Source organism: Atta colombica, unplaced genomic scaffold (assembly GCF_001594045.1).
Source record: "Atta colombica isolate Treedump-2 unplaced genomic scaffold, Acol1.0 scaffold261, whole genome shotgun sequence".
NCBI classification, from domain to species: Eukaryota; Metazoa; Arthropoda; class Insecta; order Hymenoptera; family Formicidae; genus Atta; species Atta colombica.
This window is the reverse complement of record NW_017259361.1, coordinates 600,407-621,348: the sequence shown is the minus strand read 5'-3', so window position 1 is coordinate 621,348 and position 20,942 is coordinate 600,407. Positions and strand designations below refer to the sequence as shown.

General features: G+C 28.5%; 3 protein-coding genes across 4 annotated transcripts in view; 1 reads left to right on the top strand and 2 right to left on the bottom strand.

The window, feature by feature from the left end:
• The window catches only part of LOC108689191 (probable transaldolase), a 3,822-nt gene extending 1,983 nt beyond the window's left edge, over positions 1-1,839 (bottom strand). Inside the window, exons 1-2 of the mRNA XM_018195853.1 lie at positions 1,633-1,839; positions 16-139 (exon numbers count right to left, since the gene is read on the bottom strand). Coding sequence (XP_018051342.1) covers positions 16-139; positions 1,633-1,729 — 221 coding nt within the window. The 5' untranslated portion in view covers positions 1,730-1,839. The remainder of the gene's footprint in view (positions 1-15; positions 140-1,632) is intronic.
• Positions 1,840-2,408: 569 nt separating this feature from the next.
• LOC108689198 (UDP-galactose translocator) lies at positions 2,409-5,644 on the bottom strand. Of its 2 annotated transcripts, XM_018195863.1 has the most exons (5): positions 5,623-5,644; positions 4,964-5,045; positions 4,762-4,881; positions 4,434-4,648; positions 2,409-3,620 (listed from the first exon to the last, which is right to left on the bottom strand). In XM_018195863.1, the coding sequence occupies exons 2-5, from the start codon at positions 4,980-4,982 to the stop codon at positions 2,973-2,975; spliced, it is 1,002 nt and encodes a 333-aa protein (XP_018051352.1). In that variant the 5' UTR covers positions 4,983-5,045; positions 5,623-5,644; the 3' UTR covers positions 2,409-2,972. The 2 variants fall into 2 exon arrangements, with proteins under 2 accessions (XP_018051352.1, XP_018051353.1); XM_018195864.1 differs by lacking the exon at positions 5,623-5,644 and having other exon boundaries at positions 4,434-4,673.
• Positions 5,645-7,200: 1,556 nt separating this feature from the next.
• LOC108689255 lies at positions 7,201-19,040 on the top strand. Its single transcript, XM_018195955.1, has 12 exons — positions 7,201-7,344; positions 8,655-9,244; positions 10,098-10,208; positions 10,293-10,540; positions 12,774-15,193; positions 15,353-15,482; positions 15,564-16,061; positions 16,840-16,977; positions 17,063-17,691; positions 17,831-18,229; positions 18,308-18,534; positions 18,800-19,040. The coding sequence occupies exons 1-12, from the start codon at positions 7,287-7,289 to the stop codon at positions 19,013-19,015; spliced, it is 5,664 nt and encodes a 1,887-aa protein (XP_018051444.1). The 5' UTR covers positions 7,201-7,286; the 3' UTR covers positions 19,016-19,040.
• The last annotated feature ends 1,902 nt before the right edge of the window (positions 19,041-20,942 follow it).

The following is a 20,942-nucleotide window of genomic DNA, read 5'->3' as shown; positions in this document are numbered from 1 at the left end:
TATATATATACTTACGACCCAGATTTTTTGCCATATGCCGCAGCTTTCTCAATTAAATGAGCGTATTTCTTTTGATTAGCGGCAGCGAGAATCAACGAGGGATTTGTCGTTGCATCTGTAGGCTTAAATTGCTCCATAGCTATTGTGAGAGTAACAATGTAATAACATAATATTGTTAAAATATAAATAATGTTTATCGTTTGTAATATTCATAATTATTTTCATTTTGTTTCGATCCTTTTATATTCACATTTTTAAAATATCCATTTATTATTTGTTCATTAACAATTTGTTGAAACGTTTTTGTTCAATGTATCTATCAAGAGTAAGAGTGATAAACACTCAACTCTTTAAAGGTTACTGTTCAACATACATAAGCAAAGGTCATATTTCGCGTGTACACTGATACCATTTTATCAGTTGGATACAGATCAGTCAACATCATTTAATTTTTCGGAAGATCCATGGAAAGTTGCGATAAAAATTTCAAATATAGAAGAAATAAACTCGTATTTAGATAAATCAAGAATGTATTATCATTAATGAAATTATTATATACATTTTGCTCATTGAGCAACTAAAAAAAATATTGCGAAAATTGCAATTGGTAGAAAACTTTTCATCTCAATTTTTATTAGGAATAACACTTTATCATCAAAAGACATGATGATTAAGCGCGAGAAAAATTTTCTTAATTTTCAGATAATTCAGTTAACGCATCAATATGTAGACGCATGTATTATTAACGAGTTTCTTTTAAAAATCACATTGATAAAAATGTGCATATACAGAATAAGGAATTCAAATTAAAATATTTGAATATTTACACACACACACACACACACACACACACACACACACACACACACACACACACACACACACACATACAATACTTGAATATCTTATATAACGTTATGTATATAAGGTGAAAAATTTCCTTCGAATATAACATTTTTCATATCTAATCTCATCAATCAATTTTGAAGAGGAATTTTAGAAAAAAATGTTCCAAAAGTTTAAAAGTAATGGTAAAATCAATTAAAAAAAAAAAACAATTCTTCAAGGATTAAAGTTACTTTATACATCGTAGACATTTTAGACATTTTGCTCATTGAGCAACTAAAAAAAATATTGCGAAAATTGCAATTGATAGAAAACTTTTCATCTCAATTTTTATTAGGAATAACACTATACGATTAGTGGACGTTATTTCAGATACAGCCTGTATAGGATGTCTTAAAAGTGGCGCAAGTTTTAATTATTTTAGTAGTGCCATAACAATCAATACTCAAATTTGACAATGGGAACAAAAAGAATTACAAATTGTAATAAAATATAACGATTTTAAGATAACCATGATAATATATCTTAAAATGCTTATAATCATAGTTGAACTAGCGTACCCTTTAGAATTTAAAGTGGAATAAATATATATTTGATATTTGATGAGAAAAAAAGTTATAGAGCAAGAACAGAGAACAGACTTATTAAGATTCGAAGAGATCACGTGGGACGAATTCGAAAAAAGTGCAAGTGTTGCAATATCTCCCTCCTCCCGTCACTTTTACGCTGACGTATTACAAATTACAAGTATCTGCCGTCGTTACTAACCGAATTCGAATTTATTACCTTGAAAATCGCCGGTATCGGCGACAATCGTAGTAAGGTCTTTCAGCTGATTTAACGAACTCATGGTCTTGGTTTTCTTTGACTGAGGCTCGCTCATGGTCGCCGTAGGTATTTATGCGTACGCGTAGAGATTAGCAGAGATGAAAAATTTTGATGTCTCACTCACGCAAATGCTCCGTAAGCACTGATATCTCATCGTATCGCATCTACGACACATCCATTGAACGCGGCGATTGGCCGTTCGATAGAGAATTTTCGAAAACCCAAGATCGTATTCCCGATGCTCAATCAGTATGTTCGAAAAAAAGAAACCTATCCAATGAAATAACGGTTGAATCTCGATAGTAGGTTGGCCAACCGCGCGAAAATAAATGAATTTATAAATGCGCGCGCAATAAAGATTTTTTTAATCCAAAATTTTGTGCGAGATAATTGGAACAAATAACAATTGAAACTGTTAATTATACCTGATTTGTATCAACACAAAAATAAATAATCTATATAATTAATATAATTGAATTGTGATGATAAATCGTGATGAATTAATGAATTAATTAAAAAAAATTTAATCTAATTATGTAATCATGAAGTATCAATATTTATAGAGATTGAAATATTATAAATTTCTTTTTTAGAATATATAACGTAAAGTTTGTACCATGTTTAAATTTAATTTTCATACAAATATAGTTTTATTTCATGATTTGACAAATATTTTAAAAGTTGGAACTTATTTTCTGGAAAAAAAACCATATTATTGTGTATACATAAGAAAATTTTCGTAAAAATTGTATTTATTAAAGTCTATTTAAATTAAGTACACAGTGTGAATATAACTTACTGGCCTATAGCAATACATTTCAATTGAACTGGAAGCTATATAAAAATAAATGAGTATATATAATGTTATTATGTTCATAACACATAGGTAAATAATTTCATTTTAATATCTTTTTTCTGTTTTGTTTGCCATTCTTAACTTTTTCATCTTGACTATCATAATTCAGAATGAAAATCGGATATAAAACGTGATTGCACGTGACTTTCATATATATATATATATATATACAACGTGATAATTATCTCATTCTTTTTTAAAACAAAAAGCTTATGATTGATTGCACCATTTTTTTTTTCAAAAATAGCATTTTCTAAGTCTCTATAAATATAACCTTTTTTGTTCTATTTAAATGCATCAATTATTTTAATTACTGCATTTAAATTATTTCTACCTTTAAGTAGATAAGTATTTTAAAGTCCATGTATCATCAATTTAACTATTAATAAGAATTTAAGACTTAAGTTGAGTACCTCGTTAAAAATTTATATTTTCACTATTATCAGACTTTCTCAGCAGATGTATGTTTATCGAGGGATGCAGTTTTCGGTTGGTGGCTATAAAGGAAAATCGAACAGATGACAAGAAATGCACCCAAAGTAAATTGGAACGACAAGTGAAAGTCGAATAGATAAACGGAAGCTATACAAGAAATTATGATAGCTAAAGACGTAGCGAATCCTTTCAATATGTTATCGGCGTATTTGACTACCATAGCTACAATCAATCCACCACCCGCTTGCAAGATCACTAGGTAGCAAATGAATAAATCATAACCAAAAAAGAAACCTTGCTTGCGTATAATACTACTGTCTTGTAAAAAACATGTGCTTAGGCCGAACGGTATAGATAACACACTCAATTGTACGTTTCGCATCCACACGGAAATATCGGAACCCTTGAGAATCTTCTCGAAATAAATTCCGGCAAAGCCAGAGAGAAAACACGCGCTTAAAGCAGCAGAAAAACCCAACCAGTGGTTTTGTTCAATACCCGAAGGTAACTGTGCTTTTACAGTTTGTGCCAATTGTACCAGAACTACTCCAATAACCAAGAGTACAAGAGCACCCCATTGGGTAGTATGTAAAGATCTACGTAATATCGTCACTGCGAAGAAAGCTGTCGTCAAAATTTTCAACTGATACGTGACCTGAAAATATATTTCAAATATATTATAAACTTTACTACATACAACACGCACACATATACAGAAGAGCCGATAATGTAAAAGAAATTATATCCACAAATAAAAAAAAAGTAAGATATTTTGGAATTTCTGAATCTCTTTGTTTCTTGATTACGAATTGAATGTTTTAAAAATGCTATAAATCCCATAAAATTCACCAAGAAAAAAGATCAAGTTGCAGAAAGAGTTAAATATTATCTAATCAACTTAGATTTATTCCTGTTTTAATTTTTATTTATTTTTTTATAAATTTCTTTTTTTTTTAGTCAATATTTCTTTTTGGTCAATATTTTATTTTTATTTGAATTTGACATAAAAATTAAAAAAAAATTTTTTTTCAATAAATATCTAAATGTTATGTTTTGTAATGTGTCACTTCTTTTTAATATTAAAAATGATAATAAAAAAGCTTCAAAATCATAAAAATCATAAAAATTCTGTTTAAGTCAATATTAACTGTTTCTGCATTTATGAAAAAAATAAATAATGGACACTTCAATTTCAAAATCTACCTATCTATCAATTTCAAAACTAATTCTTTCCTCCAGCTGCAAAACCATTCAAAGGCATTTTAATAAATAGAAATTTCTTATGCCAGTTTGAATGAGAAAAATTTTTCATTCAAAAAAATGTCAAGTACAGCTAATGACTTTTTTATATGTAAATAATATAACCAATCATATTATTCATATATTAATAAATATTTATTAATTCATATTAATTGTTATTCTTCTACATCTTTTAGAAGTAGACAAAACATTTAGTGATATGTCTTACCTGATGCGTAGCTGCATCTAAATTAGATGCAGAAACATAAAGTAAATTATTTTGAATAATGTACAGAAGGGATGGCACACAAACTTTCAAAGTGTCAATAGGTTGTTTTACGATTGTCATATGTAATGCTTTATAAAATTTTTCAAAGTTTCCTTCTTCGACATATACTAATATAAGACAAGTAATCAATTTGACTACTTCAGCCATCACAACAGCTAAAAAAAAAGATGACATAGTTATCTGTGAATGAAACAAGGATTTTCTATATTATATGAAGACTAATATTAAGATTGACTGTATTATATGTAACACAGTTTATAATATTTACCAGTGGAAGAAAGAAACATGTCCCCTGCTCTGGTACGTGAATATCGCATGCTAAGGCCAACCATAGCATTTTGAACTGTGAGAGTAACTAAACTCACAAACTTTAATGTTTGTCCAGTTCCTATAACATATATATCTCGGTGCTTATATGTATGCCAGAGAATATTTAATGCATAACATTTATAAATATTCATAATACTAACTTTGTGAAGTCTTGTTCATGTTGGTAACGTCTTTTGAACTTTTTTAAAACTTAGAGATATTTTTTCACAAACTACATTTTTCCTAGAATTATAAGAAATATCACCTCATTTTTTATTAAAAAAAAAAATATTTACTTTTCTTCTCTCTCTTACGAAACAATCAGTTTTGATTCTACAATCATGAAAAGAAAGAAAATGTATAATACATTCACGTGTGATATATTAATTACTATTAAGGTATAAAGGTAATTGTTAAGAATGTAAATATAAATGATAAAAAAAACAATGATTTATTTGCAGAAGAAAAAATAAATCAATGAGACAGTAAAAAATCATTCGCAATATACATATGATACATATGTTTTACAATATAGAACATTACTTTCGATTCATAATATACATTAAGATAAAATAATTAAAATAAAATCTATTTTGTACAATCCACATTACATTCAATAATATACACATGTCATATTGACATTTGTACAGTGACAATCAACCGTGTATGTTTTAAAAAGCAAATTGAAAAATTCATATCCTTGTAAAGATCTAGCAAACAACCGTTAAAAGCTACAATAATTATTACGATAATACACAAAAATAGGTTAATTAGCAATTTTGAATAGCACAAAAGATAATCTTTATCGAAGGCGATATACCTTTCCCGGAATTTTTGTACACGTTGGACTGACACGTTGAACATTCGTACTTCGTAAGAATGCCTAGTTATTTTCCTGTCGGCATCAACGTTGATTGGCTTTATTCTGGTTTTATTTTCTATTTTAAGTACTTATTTAGTTTAGCATACACAAACAAAAATTAATTTAAAGAAATATTAATCGACACTTTTTTTTTCGTGAAATAAACGAATTTGGAAAAAAGTGTCGCTCTGCTCTGTGAATCGAGATATCAATTTTTAAAGTTGACGATTGTTGAGGTTAGAAAATATGTCACAGCCATCCCAATATTACGATACGAGCAATCATCTTTCATGCTCATGCGCATGCATTTTAGGTTTTTTTCACTGTTTTAGGTATTTATTTTAAAAACACAAATTCTCTACTTAAAAAAAAATTATGTAAGAAAATATTTGTTTATATAATTTGTTTATATAAAATAATTGTTTTTCAAGCAGAAAATTTGTGTTTCTAAGGAAAGAATTTATTTTTAAAGCAGAGAATTCGTATTTATAAAGCAGAGGATTTGTATGATTAATGCTCATTTCCACCAACGTAGATTAACTTTAATTTCGATTCAACTTACTCTTCGTCTTTTTCTAGTTTTAAAGGTTAGAAAAAGACGAAGAGTAAATTGAAGTTAATCTACATTGATGGAAATGGGCATAAAACAGACAAATAAAAGCAAATATCTAAAGTGAATACACATGTGACATTTCCTAACCTTAATAGTCATCGAATTTAATATCTCGTTCCACGAGGCAGAGCAACACTTTTCTGCTAGATTCGTCTATTTCACAAAAAAAAAAAACGTGTCGATTAATATTTTTATCCATTTTTTGTGTATTCTAAACTAAACAGTTACCCTATTTTACTCCTAACCTAACCTATCCAAATCACGAAAAATGATAAAATAATTGTATTTATTACAACAAATCATAATGCATTTCATATTTATATAACAAATATATAAATTTATATAATTATGTAAATTATGTAAATGACAACAATTATCTTTCGAAAGATAACATTTAATCTCTAAATAAATTTATAAAACTGAGCCAATCGCACACAATTTATTTCAAAGTTGTTTATAGCAATCATTAATGCTCGTTTTTATTAATAGATTAAAGTTGAATTCTCATATGGACGAACAATGATTTGACAAGTGCTGATTGGTGGAAAATAGATTACGAAGATAAAATTTATCCTCTTTATCAATTATTTTAATTTTGGCGCTATGTGTAAACATATACATGATATGTGCATTTAATTAATTATTTTTATGCATTTATTGTTTCAATTTAGTATATCATTTTTTAAATATATATATTTATATACATATTACTGAAATTAAAATAATTTAATAGAAAGTTACTAGTTAGTAAGTGCACGATGTAAATTAGGCTTTATGTCTTTGGATGCATCCGGGTGAATTTCTGAACACAATCTGTTTTGTTTTCAGCTCGTTTCCGAACGCATGCTGATTCGTGTTGCTCGCGCCATTAACTTATTTTTATGTACCTACTTTTGTGGAACTATCAAAGCGGATGGGTAATAAGAGCGAATAAAAATTGGAACAGCCGCGGACAAAGTGTCAGATCTGTGAGAACTTGTTTGTGCTTGAATCAGTTTATATTTTTGCGATGGCTTATGTAAATATAGCCGAATGGAAAGCCGATCAAGTGTGCGAGTGGTTGAAAGGTACGACGAAAATGTTTAATCAGCCTGACAGTACATCTCAGACATGAAAAAATTGGGTCATAAAAATATGTCTGAATCCTATTCAGTTTTGCGTATGAAGCTCCAAATCTGTTTGTCTCTCCATTCTGTTTGTACATACGCCTTCTTTTATTTTTATTAACCGTGTCAATTTTTATTTTTTATTTTTACTCAAAAAATTAATTATTAATTACTATTTTAATAGTTTACTCTTTAACTGATAATTATTTAATGTATAATATTAATCTGTAGTAAATGTTTGATAAACTTATTATCACTATTTTTACACCTTATAATCTTTTTTATATATCATTTTATATACACTTCCAGTTATTAGAAATATAACTGCATACAATCAAAAGTAGCATACTTTATTAATTAAATAAATTAAATTAAATTAAAAAATATTAATAATATAATAAGACGATAATTAGTTAATAAACAAACCGCTAGTAGTAAGGCAACAGATTGCTTAGACCTTGTAGGGATTTCTACAACAAGTCATTAATAAACTTTTAATAAGCTGTTAGTAATAGAACAAAAGTCAGAAGCATGAATGAATGAGAAATTATGAATGAATAGTATATCATAATGTATAACAATAAGTCAATAATAACTGCGTGGAGATGATCAAATCCCATTTCTTATGATTTAGAACTTAAATTATATTGTGAGTAGATTTGTCAATATAGAGAAAATGTCAATATAGAAAAAATACTTACGCAGATATTTAAAAACTATTTACATTCACCTAAATATGAGAAATGCCACTTGATGATCAAATTTAGGTGTTAAATCAGTACATATACGAATTTTTGAAATGAATTCGGATTGCGAACTTTCAACACAATATATCTGAAATATTAATAATCTCTTCAAATTTAATTACATGTATCTTAAATCCTGTAAAGAACTTATTGCGATAAATATTACCTCGGCTGAGAGACAAACCTGAATCTCTAACATTCCATGTAAGTGTCTTAAGTCTTTATATCACCAAAGCATTAGCAATAACAGATTGGCTGTTGCAAAAAATATTGCTGAATCCTTGGTGATCTAAAAGCTTAGGATGTTAGAAATCCGGGTTCGTCCGACCAAAGTAATATTTTTCGCAATAAGTATTATGTATCTTTTAAAATCCTACAAGAATTTGTGCTTAATCTAGTCGTAAAACAAAGTAAGATGCTGTTTGAACCTGATGTTTCAATTTGCATGAATATTAAATGTCATAAATAATTATTATTATAAGTTATGCAGGAATGTTATCATGATTTCATTATTTTATGTTATAGGTTTGGATAATACTATACATCCCTACATTCATAGTTTTCTAAATCATGATGTCAACGGACAACAATTATTGAATATACAATCGCAAGATTTAGAACGTTTGGGTGTAATAAAGCTCGGTCATCAGGAGATTATTCTTAATGCAGTAGAATATCTTAGAAATTTTCATTACGAACTGGACAAAGAAAATCTGCAGTTGCTGGCATTGCGATTATCAAGCCAAGCGCACAGCTTACACAAGGAGTTATGTCGGCAAAAAAATTCAGAGTCAGTTAGCACTCAAACATTGTCAGATGTAGCATCCATTATGATGGTAGTCAAACCTTTAGTGAGATGGATGGATTATCCTCCATTTAATGGACACATAGAATACCATGCTAAGAAAGTTGAATTGATGAAAATATCAATAGAGATGGCTACATGTGCACAAAGAGATAGATTTGCTGAAAAGCCAGTCCAAGAAATTCGAACAACTTGTAGTCAACTAGCAACGTTAGCAGATTATATTATTCAAGATATTGTTGATCCTATGATATTACAGCCTGCAAGTTTAGATTTAGCAACATTAAAAAAAAAATCCAGCGATGATTTGGTATGTTTTTATAATTTAACAATTTTTTAATTATCATTATGTTCAATTCTCATAATATTATACGAAAAATATTAATTATATATCATGTTGATTTAATTTTATCAGGATTGTCTGTGATTTTCAATTGTATTTCATGCCTAACGCGTTATTTGTAACGTTGTTACCATTATTTTTTTCTGTTTGTAACAATACCGTAATTACATTTTACAATAACGATGAATTTAACCGTTATTTATATCGTTATTTTAATTCCTTACTATCTTATCTTTCCTTACTATTATACTATACTATTCAATAGATTGCATTATTTCGCATAGAAATATTTTATTTAAATAGAAATTTGAATATTGCAAAATTTTTAAGTTTTAAGCTTTATATTTTAGGCTGCATTTCGATAGTCACTGCTAGTAATGATAATCTGTAGAATATGTTTGATGTGAACTATACATTTTTAATATTGAAATGCATTCTTAATAGTGACATAATTGTTAAAAAATAATATTTAATAAATATTTTTAATATACTATTAAATATACTATTAATATACTATTAATATACTATTTTTAATATATTATTTATATAATTATTAATAACATTTGCATTTGTGAATCATAATCTAAATTTCTAAAAATAAGTAACTATATCTTTACACTCTTAGAGACGATATATTGTCTAATAATTTAAAAAACACCATTTTTTTAAATCGATCATGATTGCTGCTTCCTGATAATATTTTCTTTATATACTATGTAATCAGAATTTTTTTTAATTATATAATTTTTATAAATGCATATATTATACCATATACAAGTGTAAAAATGTTGTTTAATTATTGGAATATTATCTCTTTTAGGGTTTTTATATTTTACCATCTTTTCATGGAGTACATCAGATAACTGAAATTAAACTTGGATCTGCCGCACATCAATCTGGTAAAATGATGGAAGGTGATCAGATAGTTCAAGTAATGTCTTATATTTATGTACTTCTTATATATTATAAATTTTGACAAATATAATTCTAAAATGTATCTAAATCTCTATACTAGGTGAATTATCAAACGGTAGTTGGTTGGGAGAGAAAAAATTTGCTTGAATTATTTCGTGAAAGTCCAGCAGAAATGCTTTTAACTATAAAACGTAGGCCAAGACATGCTAAAGTTTATGGCAAAATTTACATAAAACCATATAAACTTCCATGTAACAGAAATACTTCTTATGCAACACAAGGACGTAGTCTTCCATCGCCTAGACCAGAATTATTAACAATACCTGATTTTGCAATGCCATCACCTAGGTAAGTTACCTTTCTATATGTATCTTTATTATTTGTGGTCCTGCTAATATTCTTTCTTATCTGATAACATATGCGTATATACAAAGTATTCAAAGGAAAAGGTGAGCAATTTCTCAAGAATATACAGATGAAAATAACTTTATAAGTTCTTATATAAAACTTTTTTTCTTTAATGCATTATTACTGAAATATTCATTTTTTAAATTAAGATTTAAAAAGCATTTTTTTTAAATAACTTTTATACTGTTTTCTAAGTACTAATAATTTGTAATGATTAGGGCGCGGAAGTTTGGACACAATCAGATATATCAGATACCGGATATCCGGCGTCACATTTTTTTCAATATTTGGTAGAGCAATTATCCGACCGGATGTTTTCCCAAATATCCTGTCGGATGGCTTTAAAAAACAACAGCAAAGAAAAAGTAGAGATATTAATTTTTTTTTATCTTTCCAATGTGAAAAGAAAAAGAGGAAAGAGAGATGAATTGTGCAAGAAATTTAACTGAAAAGAATAAATTTCTGCATTAATGATGATCAATATAAAATTTCAACCGGATATATTGCCGATACTACTGATATTCGACTATCTGGCCGGATAGTAAAAAAGTGCCAGATACCGAATGTTTTCTGGATATCTGGTGCATTCCTAATAGTTTTGCACATAAACTAAGATTATCTTTTTAGTGCATCTTAGTACAAAACTGTCCATTAAAAATTATTATGTATACAAATCTTACTGATTTTATTTCTATACAAATTCAAAAATCACGTTTATCGAACTATAGCTCTCATAATATGATCATCTGTCTATTTTATTCTAACACATTGACATGAAATATGAAATATTTCATAAATTATTCATTTTTTGATAACTATCTTAATACTTTTATGCACAGAACGAGAAGATGAATCAATTGATGTAAAGAAGAAAAACTATTGTGCCAAAATTGAAAAGTAAACGTAGATTGTAACTGATTATATTTAAACTCTCATTCTCATTTTCTCTCAGAAATTGTTGCTTAAAATAAAAATATACACTAACTTTTTTTACTTAATTTTTTAAAAATTTTCTTGTTATAATATTTTAAGTCACAAATGTTAAGACATCTATCATATAAGTGTATCGCGCGCGCAAACACACACACACACACACACGCACGCGCACACACACACACACACACACACACACACACACACACACACACATACACACAAAATGAGTGACAGAAAAAAAAGTCTCGATATTTCGTATCACAATGTATCATGAACAGAAATACTGATATATCAAAATATCGGTTTGATAACATATGATTTTGCTGATATCGATATGGATCCAATATTTCTATTTTTAGGCAATACACGCATCAATATGTTTATTAATCGCGTATCGATGCATAAAAAAATTGATCTTTTTGCAAAAATAACGGAATTGAAAATTCCGAAATTGAAAATTATTTTGATGTTATTTCATCGATCCTTTGAATAACTATTCTGATCAGAATTTAAAAAAAATTATGTTATTTTTATTATTAAAACTAGTATATTATATATAGATATCACATATAGTACCATTGAAAAAAAAAATATATATATATATTATATTGTATATACATTTACACATTTTATTTTTATTTTATTTACTTACATGATCTTAATCTTATACGTTTTTGTAATAATGAATACCTATGATAAATAATAAAAGTTTCAATTCAATCTTAATCCATACTAAACTAATACGCACTTATACATAATTAAGGAACCATTTCGTTTTCACGCTCACATTTTGTAAGCATAAATTCATCTTTGTTGTCTATCAAATATTAAATAACAAATGATACTTACAAGTACTGTAAGCATAAAACAGAAATTTACAGCACCTCGCATCAAAAGTTTGATATTCTTGTTCAAATATCGGAAATTAAAATATCCATTAATATCGAAAGAAAATATCGGGGAAATAAGTTCAAAAATATCGATATTTAAATTTTTAATGCGTCGTCTACAATACATGGAGATAAGAAATTGATCAATCACAGTCGAATATCAAAAAAATAATCGACTATGATTGTGATCAATTTCTTACTCTTGCTTCTTACTCCGTGCATTGTAGACGACATAATATACACCCTATCCTTTAATATATTACATTTTCTATTTAAAAAAAATTTTTTTTAAATTAATTACAAAATTTTTATTTTCATATGTAACAAAAATGTCTTTTGTTATGTAGACATATGCCAAAGAAATCCGGCGCAGAGCCAACGAGCATTTTAGATGCAGTTAAAATGTTGGATACCATGACTACAGATAGTAGTGATTCTGATAGCGAAGCAGAAACGCCACTTTACGCTAAACGAAGAAACTTAGTTCAAAGGCGAGCCACAATAACCGGTGCCAGTCCTACATCCAAACATGGGATTAATCTCGAACGGTTTTGGAAGGAGTTGAAATTAGAGCACAATGCGGCTGTTCAATTGCGTGATAAAGCAGCATCTTGCGCCCATGGTTTGGATAATGTACCAATGGTAAATATACGGCCTCAAACGTGTTTAGGATTAGAATCGGCGAAAAAGAAGAACAATACTAATGAGCAAACGAATAAAAAAGTGCAATTTGAGGAAAAATTGACTGATGTTAAAAGCACGCATCCAGTTAATATGAAAGAAAAGATTACTCCTATGCAAAACTGTGATGTTGGTGCAAATATTGTAAATAAAGATATTAATATAGAACATTTGCAAGCATTCAGAGATAATGTTATTGATAGCAATAATTTAAATGATACGACTGTGCCTTTAGGTGAATGTAATAATTCTATTAGTGATACATGTAGTATTAATGAAAATAAGCAGAATAATAAAGAAATCAGCATGCGACACATTGAAAAGCGTGATAAATTAGATAAAGACTATACTACCTCTGCATATGATTTATCACACATTGAAAAATTAGACTTATTTGACCATTGTTTAATCAATAAACCAAATAATAATTTAACAAAAACTAACATTAGTACTGTTGTTGAAAACGTTGATGATAATAAAAAGTTGGAGGATGCAAGCAACAAATATAAAGAGCCATCTGCTATAAAATACGATGGTAATGTCGCTCGAAAAATTAGTGATATCGAGAAACAGATCGCGTATGAGAACACAGAAGAACAGGCAAGTGCCTTTGGAGTGCCTAAAAGAACAGATCTATATAAAGACAATGAATACATTTCAATAAATGATGTAAATCTTGAAAATAGCACAGAGGAGAAAAATCAAAATGAATATGATATACTGGACGTAAACAATAAGAAATATGATGTCAAAGAATTAAATACTGAATGCGAAATTGTTGTAAACCCCAAAACTATTTATGTCAAACGTTCGGCATGCGAGTATCACGAGAATGCTGATTGTGGTACCTCAGAAATATCTAACAGTAAAAGTGAATGTAGTAGTAATAATAATAATAACAGTAATAATAGTAGTAATAATAATAATAGTAACAGTAATAATAGCAGTAATAGTAGTAGTAATAATGGTAATATTGGTGGTGGTAATAGTGATAATAGTAGTAGTAATAGTAGTAGTAATAGTAGTAGCAGCAGCAGCAATAATGGTAATAGTAGTGCTAGCACTAGTAGTAGCACTAGTATTATTAGCAACAATAATAGCATCGAAAGAAACCAAACGTTGCCAAAATGTGATAAAATTTTAGAAACGGTTGATTGTACTTACACAGAATTGCTTGAAAAAAAATTTTCCTCAGTGCTATTAAAAGAGAATAATATCGGTACAAGTTTAGTATCACTAAATAATAACACTAAGTCTATTGAAGATGATTTAGTGAATGTTACTCATAATGTTTCGAAGATTAACATAAAGCAACAAACTAAAGAAACGAAGTCTGCAGACTTGCCTCCGGCACAGGTCACGATACAATCTTGCCGCTTTATAGAGTTACCAAAGATTCAGTCTGTTCGAAAACTTGAGAATAAATCTCACATAACACCCCCAGAACCGCCACCTCGTAAATATTATACGAATCAAGCAATAACTGATTTGAAATTAAACAATGTTCCACAAACTTTAGAGGATTTGCAAAAACCTCAAGTTCCAGAGAGACTCGGCATTAAACGAGAATTTAAAAAAGTAGATTTAAGTTTATGTGTTAATCATATTAGGAGCAATTCGGATTGTCAAGATAAAAAGGATTCCTCAGATGTGTTTAATTACACAGAAAATTCGATGGACTTTATTGGCGAATCACGAACTGTAAGTTTAAGCGATCAAAAATTTGATCGTTTAAACTTATCTGATATTTCATTGTATAATGAAAATAACGACAAACAATCAAGAGAAGAAAAATGTCCTTTTGAAAAATATGAAACATTTGTTGAAAAATTCGTTTGCTCGGATCAATCCATAACAGATTGTTATAGGTTTGATCACTCTCACAATGCCGATTGTCCTGATGGTATAACATACTCAAAACAAACATCAGATTTAAAACCAAGATTATTAGAAAAGGATAAAAGTATTGAGAAAAGTGTTGTTAATAAAGCTATGATGGTAGCTAAAAGTATCGGCTTGCATAGTAGTTTAAATAAGTCTAATAATAGTCCAAGAAGCAGTAGAAAACGGAATATGTTATTAGCAAGTAAGTACTATTGATTACTAATTTTTTTCTTATTTAAGATATTTGTTCTGATAACAGTATTAAAAAATTAGGTTTCTATAATTTATATTCAAAAACATATATATTATATATTCTTAAATTGAATCTTATAATACAAAGAAAATATATTATTCTTGTTAGAGAGGAGGAATGTATCCGTAAGAGAGGTTGGTACTAATGATTTAGAAGGATGGTTGACATATCGTAGTAGAGGAGCAGGTGGCGCGTGGGCAAAAGCCTGGTTTGTATTAAAGTGTTCATCGTTGTACAGGTAAAATTGTATAAAACATATGATAAATAAATCATACACATACAACTGATTAAATATACAAATTTATATTTTTGCAATTAGATTTAAACTACAGGACAGTATAAAAGCTGACTGCTTGATTATATTAACGGGTTTTACCGTATCCCCGGCTACCGAAGTAAAATCAAGAAAGTATTCCTTCAAAGTATATCACACAGGAACAGTGTTTTATTTTGCTGCTGATACCGAAGACAATTTAATTATGTGGTTGGACGCAGTTAATAAAGGCACTTTAGGAGCGGACACTCAAGAGCAAAGCATTGAGCTTTTTAGCGAAACCGATGAGAGTGATAACGAAAGTCATAAGAATAAATTGAAATGTACACCTCAATCTGACAAAGCAAATCCAGAGAAATTGTTTGGTTCTCTGAAAAAGTCTGCACGAAAAGATACCGGATCGTTTAAGGATCATGAAACCAGTGGTGCAAGCTTGGATCGAAAATATTTGAAATTTCTTAGTGCCAGAAATCAGAATATGCCTGTTCCAACGGCCCAATTTAGAAGTTATAGACGAGTACTTCCTACATCGACATCAAACAAGTAAGTATATCAAGAATATTCTAAATTGACATACTTACCATATATAAACTTTTGTTGCACAAACATTTTTAACATATTTTTCTAAATCTTAATGTATCCTATGAGACAAAATGTTTTAAGCTCTAACGAATTAAATCAAATAAAAATGCAAATATGTCGACATTAGATGAACATGCGTGTATCATCAAATTTATTGTCGAAAGATCCTTTGTTTCGGATCCTCAGTATAACTATTAAACAAAAATATGTGTCAAGTTAACTATAACATTACATTAATAAAAATTAATAAACTGCTATCAAATAGAAGTAAATAGTAATTGTGCGTCATAAAATTAATTGTCCAAAAATAAAGTGATAAGTTATTAGCAGAAAATGAAAGTAATAGTGTTACCTTTTTTTTATAACTATAATTCAGATAGCCAAATGAGTTTGCTGACATGTTGTCGAAAATTTTTGTAACAACTAATTTCATCAAACTCATGACAAAGTAAGACAAAGCATTATGCCTGTTGTATTGAACTTAATGGAATTCTAATTCTAACGATGACAACTTGAAGGCAATTTATCATCATCTCTATGCTATTCAACAACAAATTTGATCGAAATTATCTTTTTTTATAATTAATAGGATCCTTTTAATGAATTGAATATCTATTAAAATTAATATAATGGAAGAAAATTTTTGCTACTTTTCAACAAAAAAAAATCGCGTTCTTAATATAATCCAAAACTAAAACATTAAAGAGATGTACAGAAAATGTTTTCGAATATTTCACAGGAAAGAGGATTGTAATTCAAATTCTCCCGATTTACAAATGACGATTGCTGGTAGTACATTCTATGGCTTGACTACTTCTCAAAATGCTACAGATATGTCGAACACAGACATGAATGATTATCGGCATGCTATAGACAGGTAATTTTTATCTTATACATTTTCTATATCGCAAAAATATTATAATTTAATATCTAACAACATTAACATATGTAATCTGTTGTAGAAAATCAGACAATCTGCAAGGTTTTATCATGCAAGAAGAATTCGTGGCATCACAACAAGATGAACAACGACGTACTATGATAAACAAATCGATGTCTACGCGTGCGACGCCTTTGCTCAATGATCACGTTCATGTACAGCATAGAAACTTGAATGACAGAACGACAATCAACGAGGAAATTAGGCAATTAAATGATACATCTTTGAATGATATTAGCAATATTTATGGCAAGACCAGCGATGAAATACCAAACAACAATATCCTGTATATTCATTCGAAGAATAAGAATACACATGTACACGCGCCTTGCCAATTTATCAAGGATAATTTTGCTACTACTCGATTTGAAAGCGAAGCGAATTACGTACATGATAAATCTCACGGCAGATGCATGACAACTGGAATGAAAAAGGTATGGGATTCATCAAATTATGCACAGAAGAGAAGAGTGCAGGAACTTGTGAATACTCAAAAAGAGAGACATGATGATTTGTTTTATTGGGAAAACATGATAAATCCAAACAAGCAGAATTCTCCAAATCAGAGTGCAGACTATGAGCGTAACAAGCATAGACAATCTCCCAATTGTGAAAGCAACAAAATGCACGATTTTTCGCCGAGAAATATTGGTATGATAAATTGATTTCATATACAAAAACTTAAAAATGACAATAATCTTAATATCTTGACGAAATTAATATCTGAATAGTCTTATTAATTTAATGTTATGAAATTTTCTTTAATTAAATCTGTTTTTATTTTGTATAGGATATTCTGGATCTAGTAATGACCTCGCAAGTCATACATTATCTGAGACACAGCAATGCATAAAGAAAGATGCGTCGATTAATCGGAAGGGAAGTTTTAATTTTACTAATCGTTATGATAATAATTCTTCCGACAAACACTGGCTGGACTCACTGAAATATAACGACAAGAAAAGCTCAAATTGTGATAAAAATCGTTTGAAGAATGTTGCACAGTATCAACCACCACCAATACCGACATCACCTTTCGAGCAGGAAGAAATGCGTGCCACATTTGAGATGCACTTAGATAAGAACGATCATGTACAAAAAGCGAGTCGCCTGAAAGTTTTATTCGGTACGAAACAGCAAAAACCCTGTACCTTGGAGCTTCCTAAAAATGCCCAGAAAACCATATCAGGTAACTTCTATTAAATAGCTATTATAACTTATTGAATATATGTAATGTGTTTTGATAACAAATAATTTTGAATTCTAGACTCTAGTTCACCGCGATTGTATAAAGCGCTATTTCGAGATAAGCATTGCTCTAATCAATCGCAGCATCCATTATCTACTTGTTCCGGTAGTCCAAACTCTGACGATGAGATCAATCAGTCTCACAATTCTTTCAACAACAATCCTTCCCAGATGTTTATTCAAACCTTGTGTTCGGTCAATTCGATCAGTGATCCGGATGCAATAACATCTTCTATTAAATCAAAAGTACGTATAATTAAATCTACTTTTTTTATTTAATGCACAAACATCTTATATGATTAATTGAAAATAATGAGAACAGCGCAAAAGAAATGAGAAACAATATGAAATATAGAAAATATATTGAAAAAGAATATGAAAAAATTAGTTGAACGTAAGAAATTATATTATTTTTTTATCTTTTTTAAAAAATAATTCTTTAATATTTTAAGTTTATATTATATAAATAAATAGTGAAAAATATTCATCAAATAATTTAATTTTGTTTCAGTACGATAGTGGATATTCATCCAATTATAAAGGCTTTCTAAATTCTAGAAAGAACTTGATACCTGCAGTATTACCATACATACCGCCACCAACATCTCCACCACCTGATTATCCTGATTTAGAATATCCACCAGTATTTGAACCTGGAACTTACTCTCTTTCGGATACATCATTGCTACGCAGTCGTAGCAAAAGTAGTCAAAACACAGGCCAATAACAAAAGCCAAATTTATCTTTTTAAGCAACCAAAGAAAACAATTTCCTTTATGTTGACAGATTATTAATATAGAGATAGAATTTAATGCAATAGAAAGTTAGTATTCTAAAATAATCTTGTTCATCTCATAATTTCCACAATATATTAAACATATTTATATAATTATATTGAAATTGTGGAGAATTTATTTTTTTTCTAAGCTATATATTAAAGGTAAAATATATTTTACAAATCAAATCGAATATGATGGAAGACTGAACTAAACTTATCTAACACCTATTTGAGATTTGTCTGTTTCAAAAATATTTTACCTATTTCAGGAAAATTATATAAAAATATTAGTATTATCCTTGTTAAATACATTTAGTAATTCATTGAGATTCTTAAAGCAATTAAAAGTCTATTATGTATAAACTAATATATTTTTTTAATCGCTTATATGATTAATAAAGATAATAATTTTGTTTGAGTATACTTTTGTATGCATGCGTACATAACGTATGCGAAAATGTATTGCATGTGCGTATGCATTATAATAGCAATATTTCAATATTGCGTTAGTAATAATATTGTTATTAATAAGCTATATTTATAAGATCATATGGAGTGTGTCATAATCTTGTTTATTACTATGGAAAGTTACTTTTAACATTTTCATAAATAATCTTTTATGAAATAAAAAACCTTTTATGAAATAAAAAACTCAATTTATACATCTGTGTATAATGCAAATATGTACAATATTATTTACTATAATAAAAATGTGTGTGTGTGTGTGTGTGTGTGTGTGTGTGTGTGTGTGTGTGTGTGTGTGTGTACTCAGAGTGAATCAAAAGTTTGAATGCAATCGAATATTTCGAAAACAAATTTTTTAAAAAAATGTTTCAAAAGTTCTAAAAAAATGAACTGATCTTACCAATTTGATCCTTGGGTAATTAAAGTCAGGTTTTTTTAAAGACAAAATCACGATTTTTTTAAAGACTTTTGTTTTTTATTGCATATTATAATTTATTTCATGAGCTTTTCAAAACATTATAATAAAAAATTTTTAATTTTAAGTACTTTTCAGTTATAAGACTTGAAAGTTACATTCCATCAGCGTTATCTAAGATATCCAAAAGTTAAAAACTTTTAAATGTTTGAGTTTACAATCTTGACATATATCAAAATCAAGACAATTGGAAGTTGTTCTTCTCATTTTAATTTTTACTTAGAATGAAAATAAGAAAAACAATCTCCAAAGATTCTGATCAAGACATGTGATGTCAAGATCATGATTCTGAATAACAAATTTTTTTCATTCAATATATGTGGAAAAAGCCTGGATATAATCATCACCCGGAATGTATCAAGTAATAGTATTTAAGACCTTTTCTAAGAGAAAAAATAATTACAGGCAATTTTTGAATCAATGCAGTATAATAATTTGTTAAAAAGAGCAGAACTTTATGTTGCAAAAGGAAGCGAGCAATTTAAACATTTGCTTATGTAATTAAGTTAAAAATCAATGAAATTTCACATAAGTTATATAGTCTTTTTTTATTAATAATATTTATGATACATATTATGCGTTTATGTATAAAATTAAGAAAACATCAACAAAAGTCACACTCTTGATAGTGCATTGAATTTATCTTGAAGACTCCTCTACAATGATTACGAAAACAAATTGGGACTATGATTGGAACAATTGAAAATTCGCGCGTTTAGGTATATATAAAATATTCGCTAACATTAAATACTTATAATTTAAAAACTATTATAGCCTCGACATTTTAGTATTAAAGTATTAAGATTTTAGTCTCAAAATGATCTCAAGAATCTATTCTTAAGCGTTGTACGGATACCCTATATAACGCAAACTGTATAATGTAATATATAGTTGCAGTATAAGGAAATAAAAGCTCTATAAATTCATAACTATATC

What these genes read in the sequence shown, in the direction of transcription:
- LOC108689198 (XM_018195863.1), bottom strand. An exon ending in CATGTTTCTTTCTTCCACTG is followed by an intron (nt 4,649 to 4,761) that starts GTAAATATTATA and finishes CTTTTTTTTTAG; the next exon opens with CTGTTGTGATGGCTGAAGTA. An exon ending in TAGATGCAGCTACGCATCAG is followed by an intron (nt 3,621 to 4,433) that starts GTAAGACATATC and finishes ATATATTTTCAG; the next exon opens with GTCACGTATCAGTTGAAAAT.
- LOC108689255 (XM_018195955.1), top strand. Translation starts at nt 7,287, where the DNA reads ATGGCTTATGTAAATATAGCCGAATGGAAAGCCGATCAAGTGTGCGAG. An exon ending in TATCGGCATGCTATAGACAG is followed by an intron (nt 16,978 to 17,062) that starts GTAATTTTTATC and finishes AATCTGTTGTAG; the next exon opens with AAAATCAGACAATCTGCAAG. An exon ending in TTTTTCGCCGAGAAATATTG is followed by an intron (nt 17,692 to 17,830) that starts GTATGATAAATT and finishes TATTTTGTATAG; the next exon opens with GATATTCTGGATCTAGTAAT.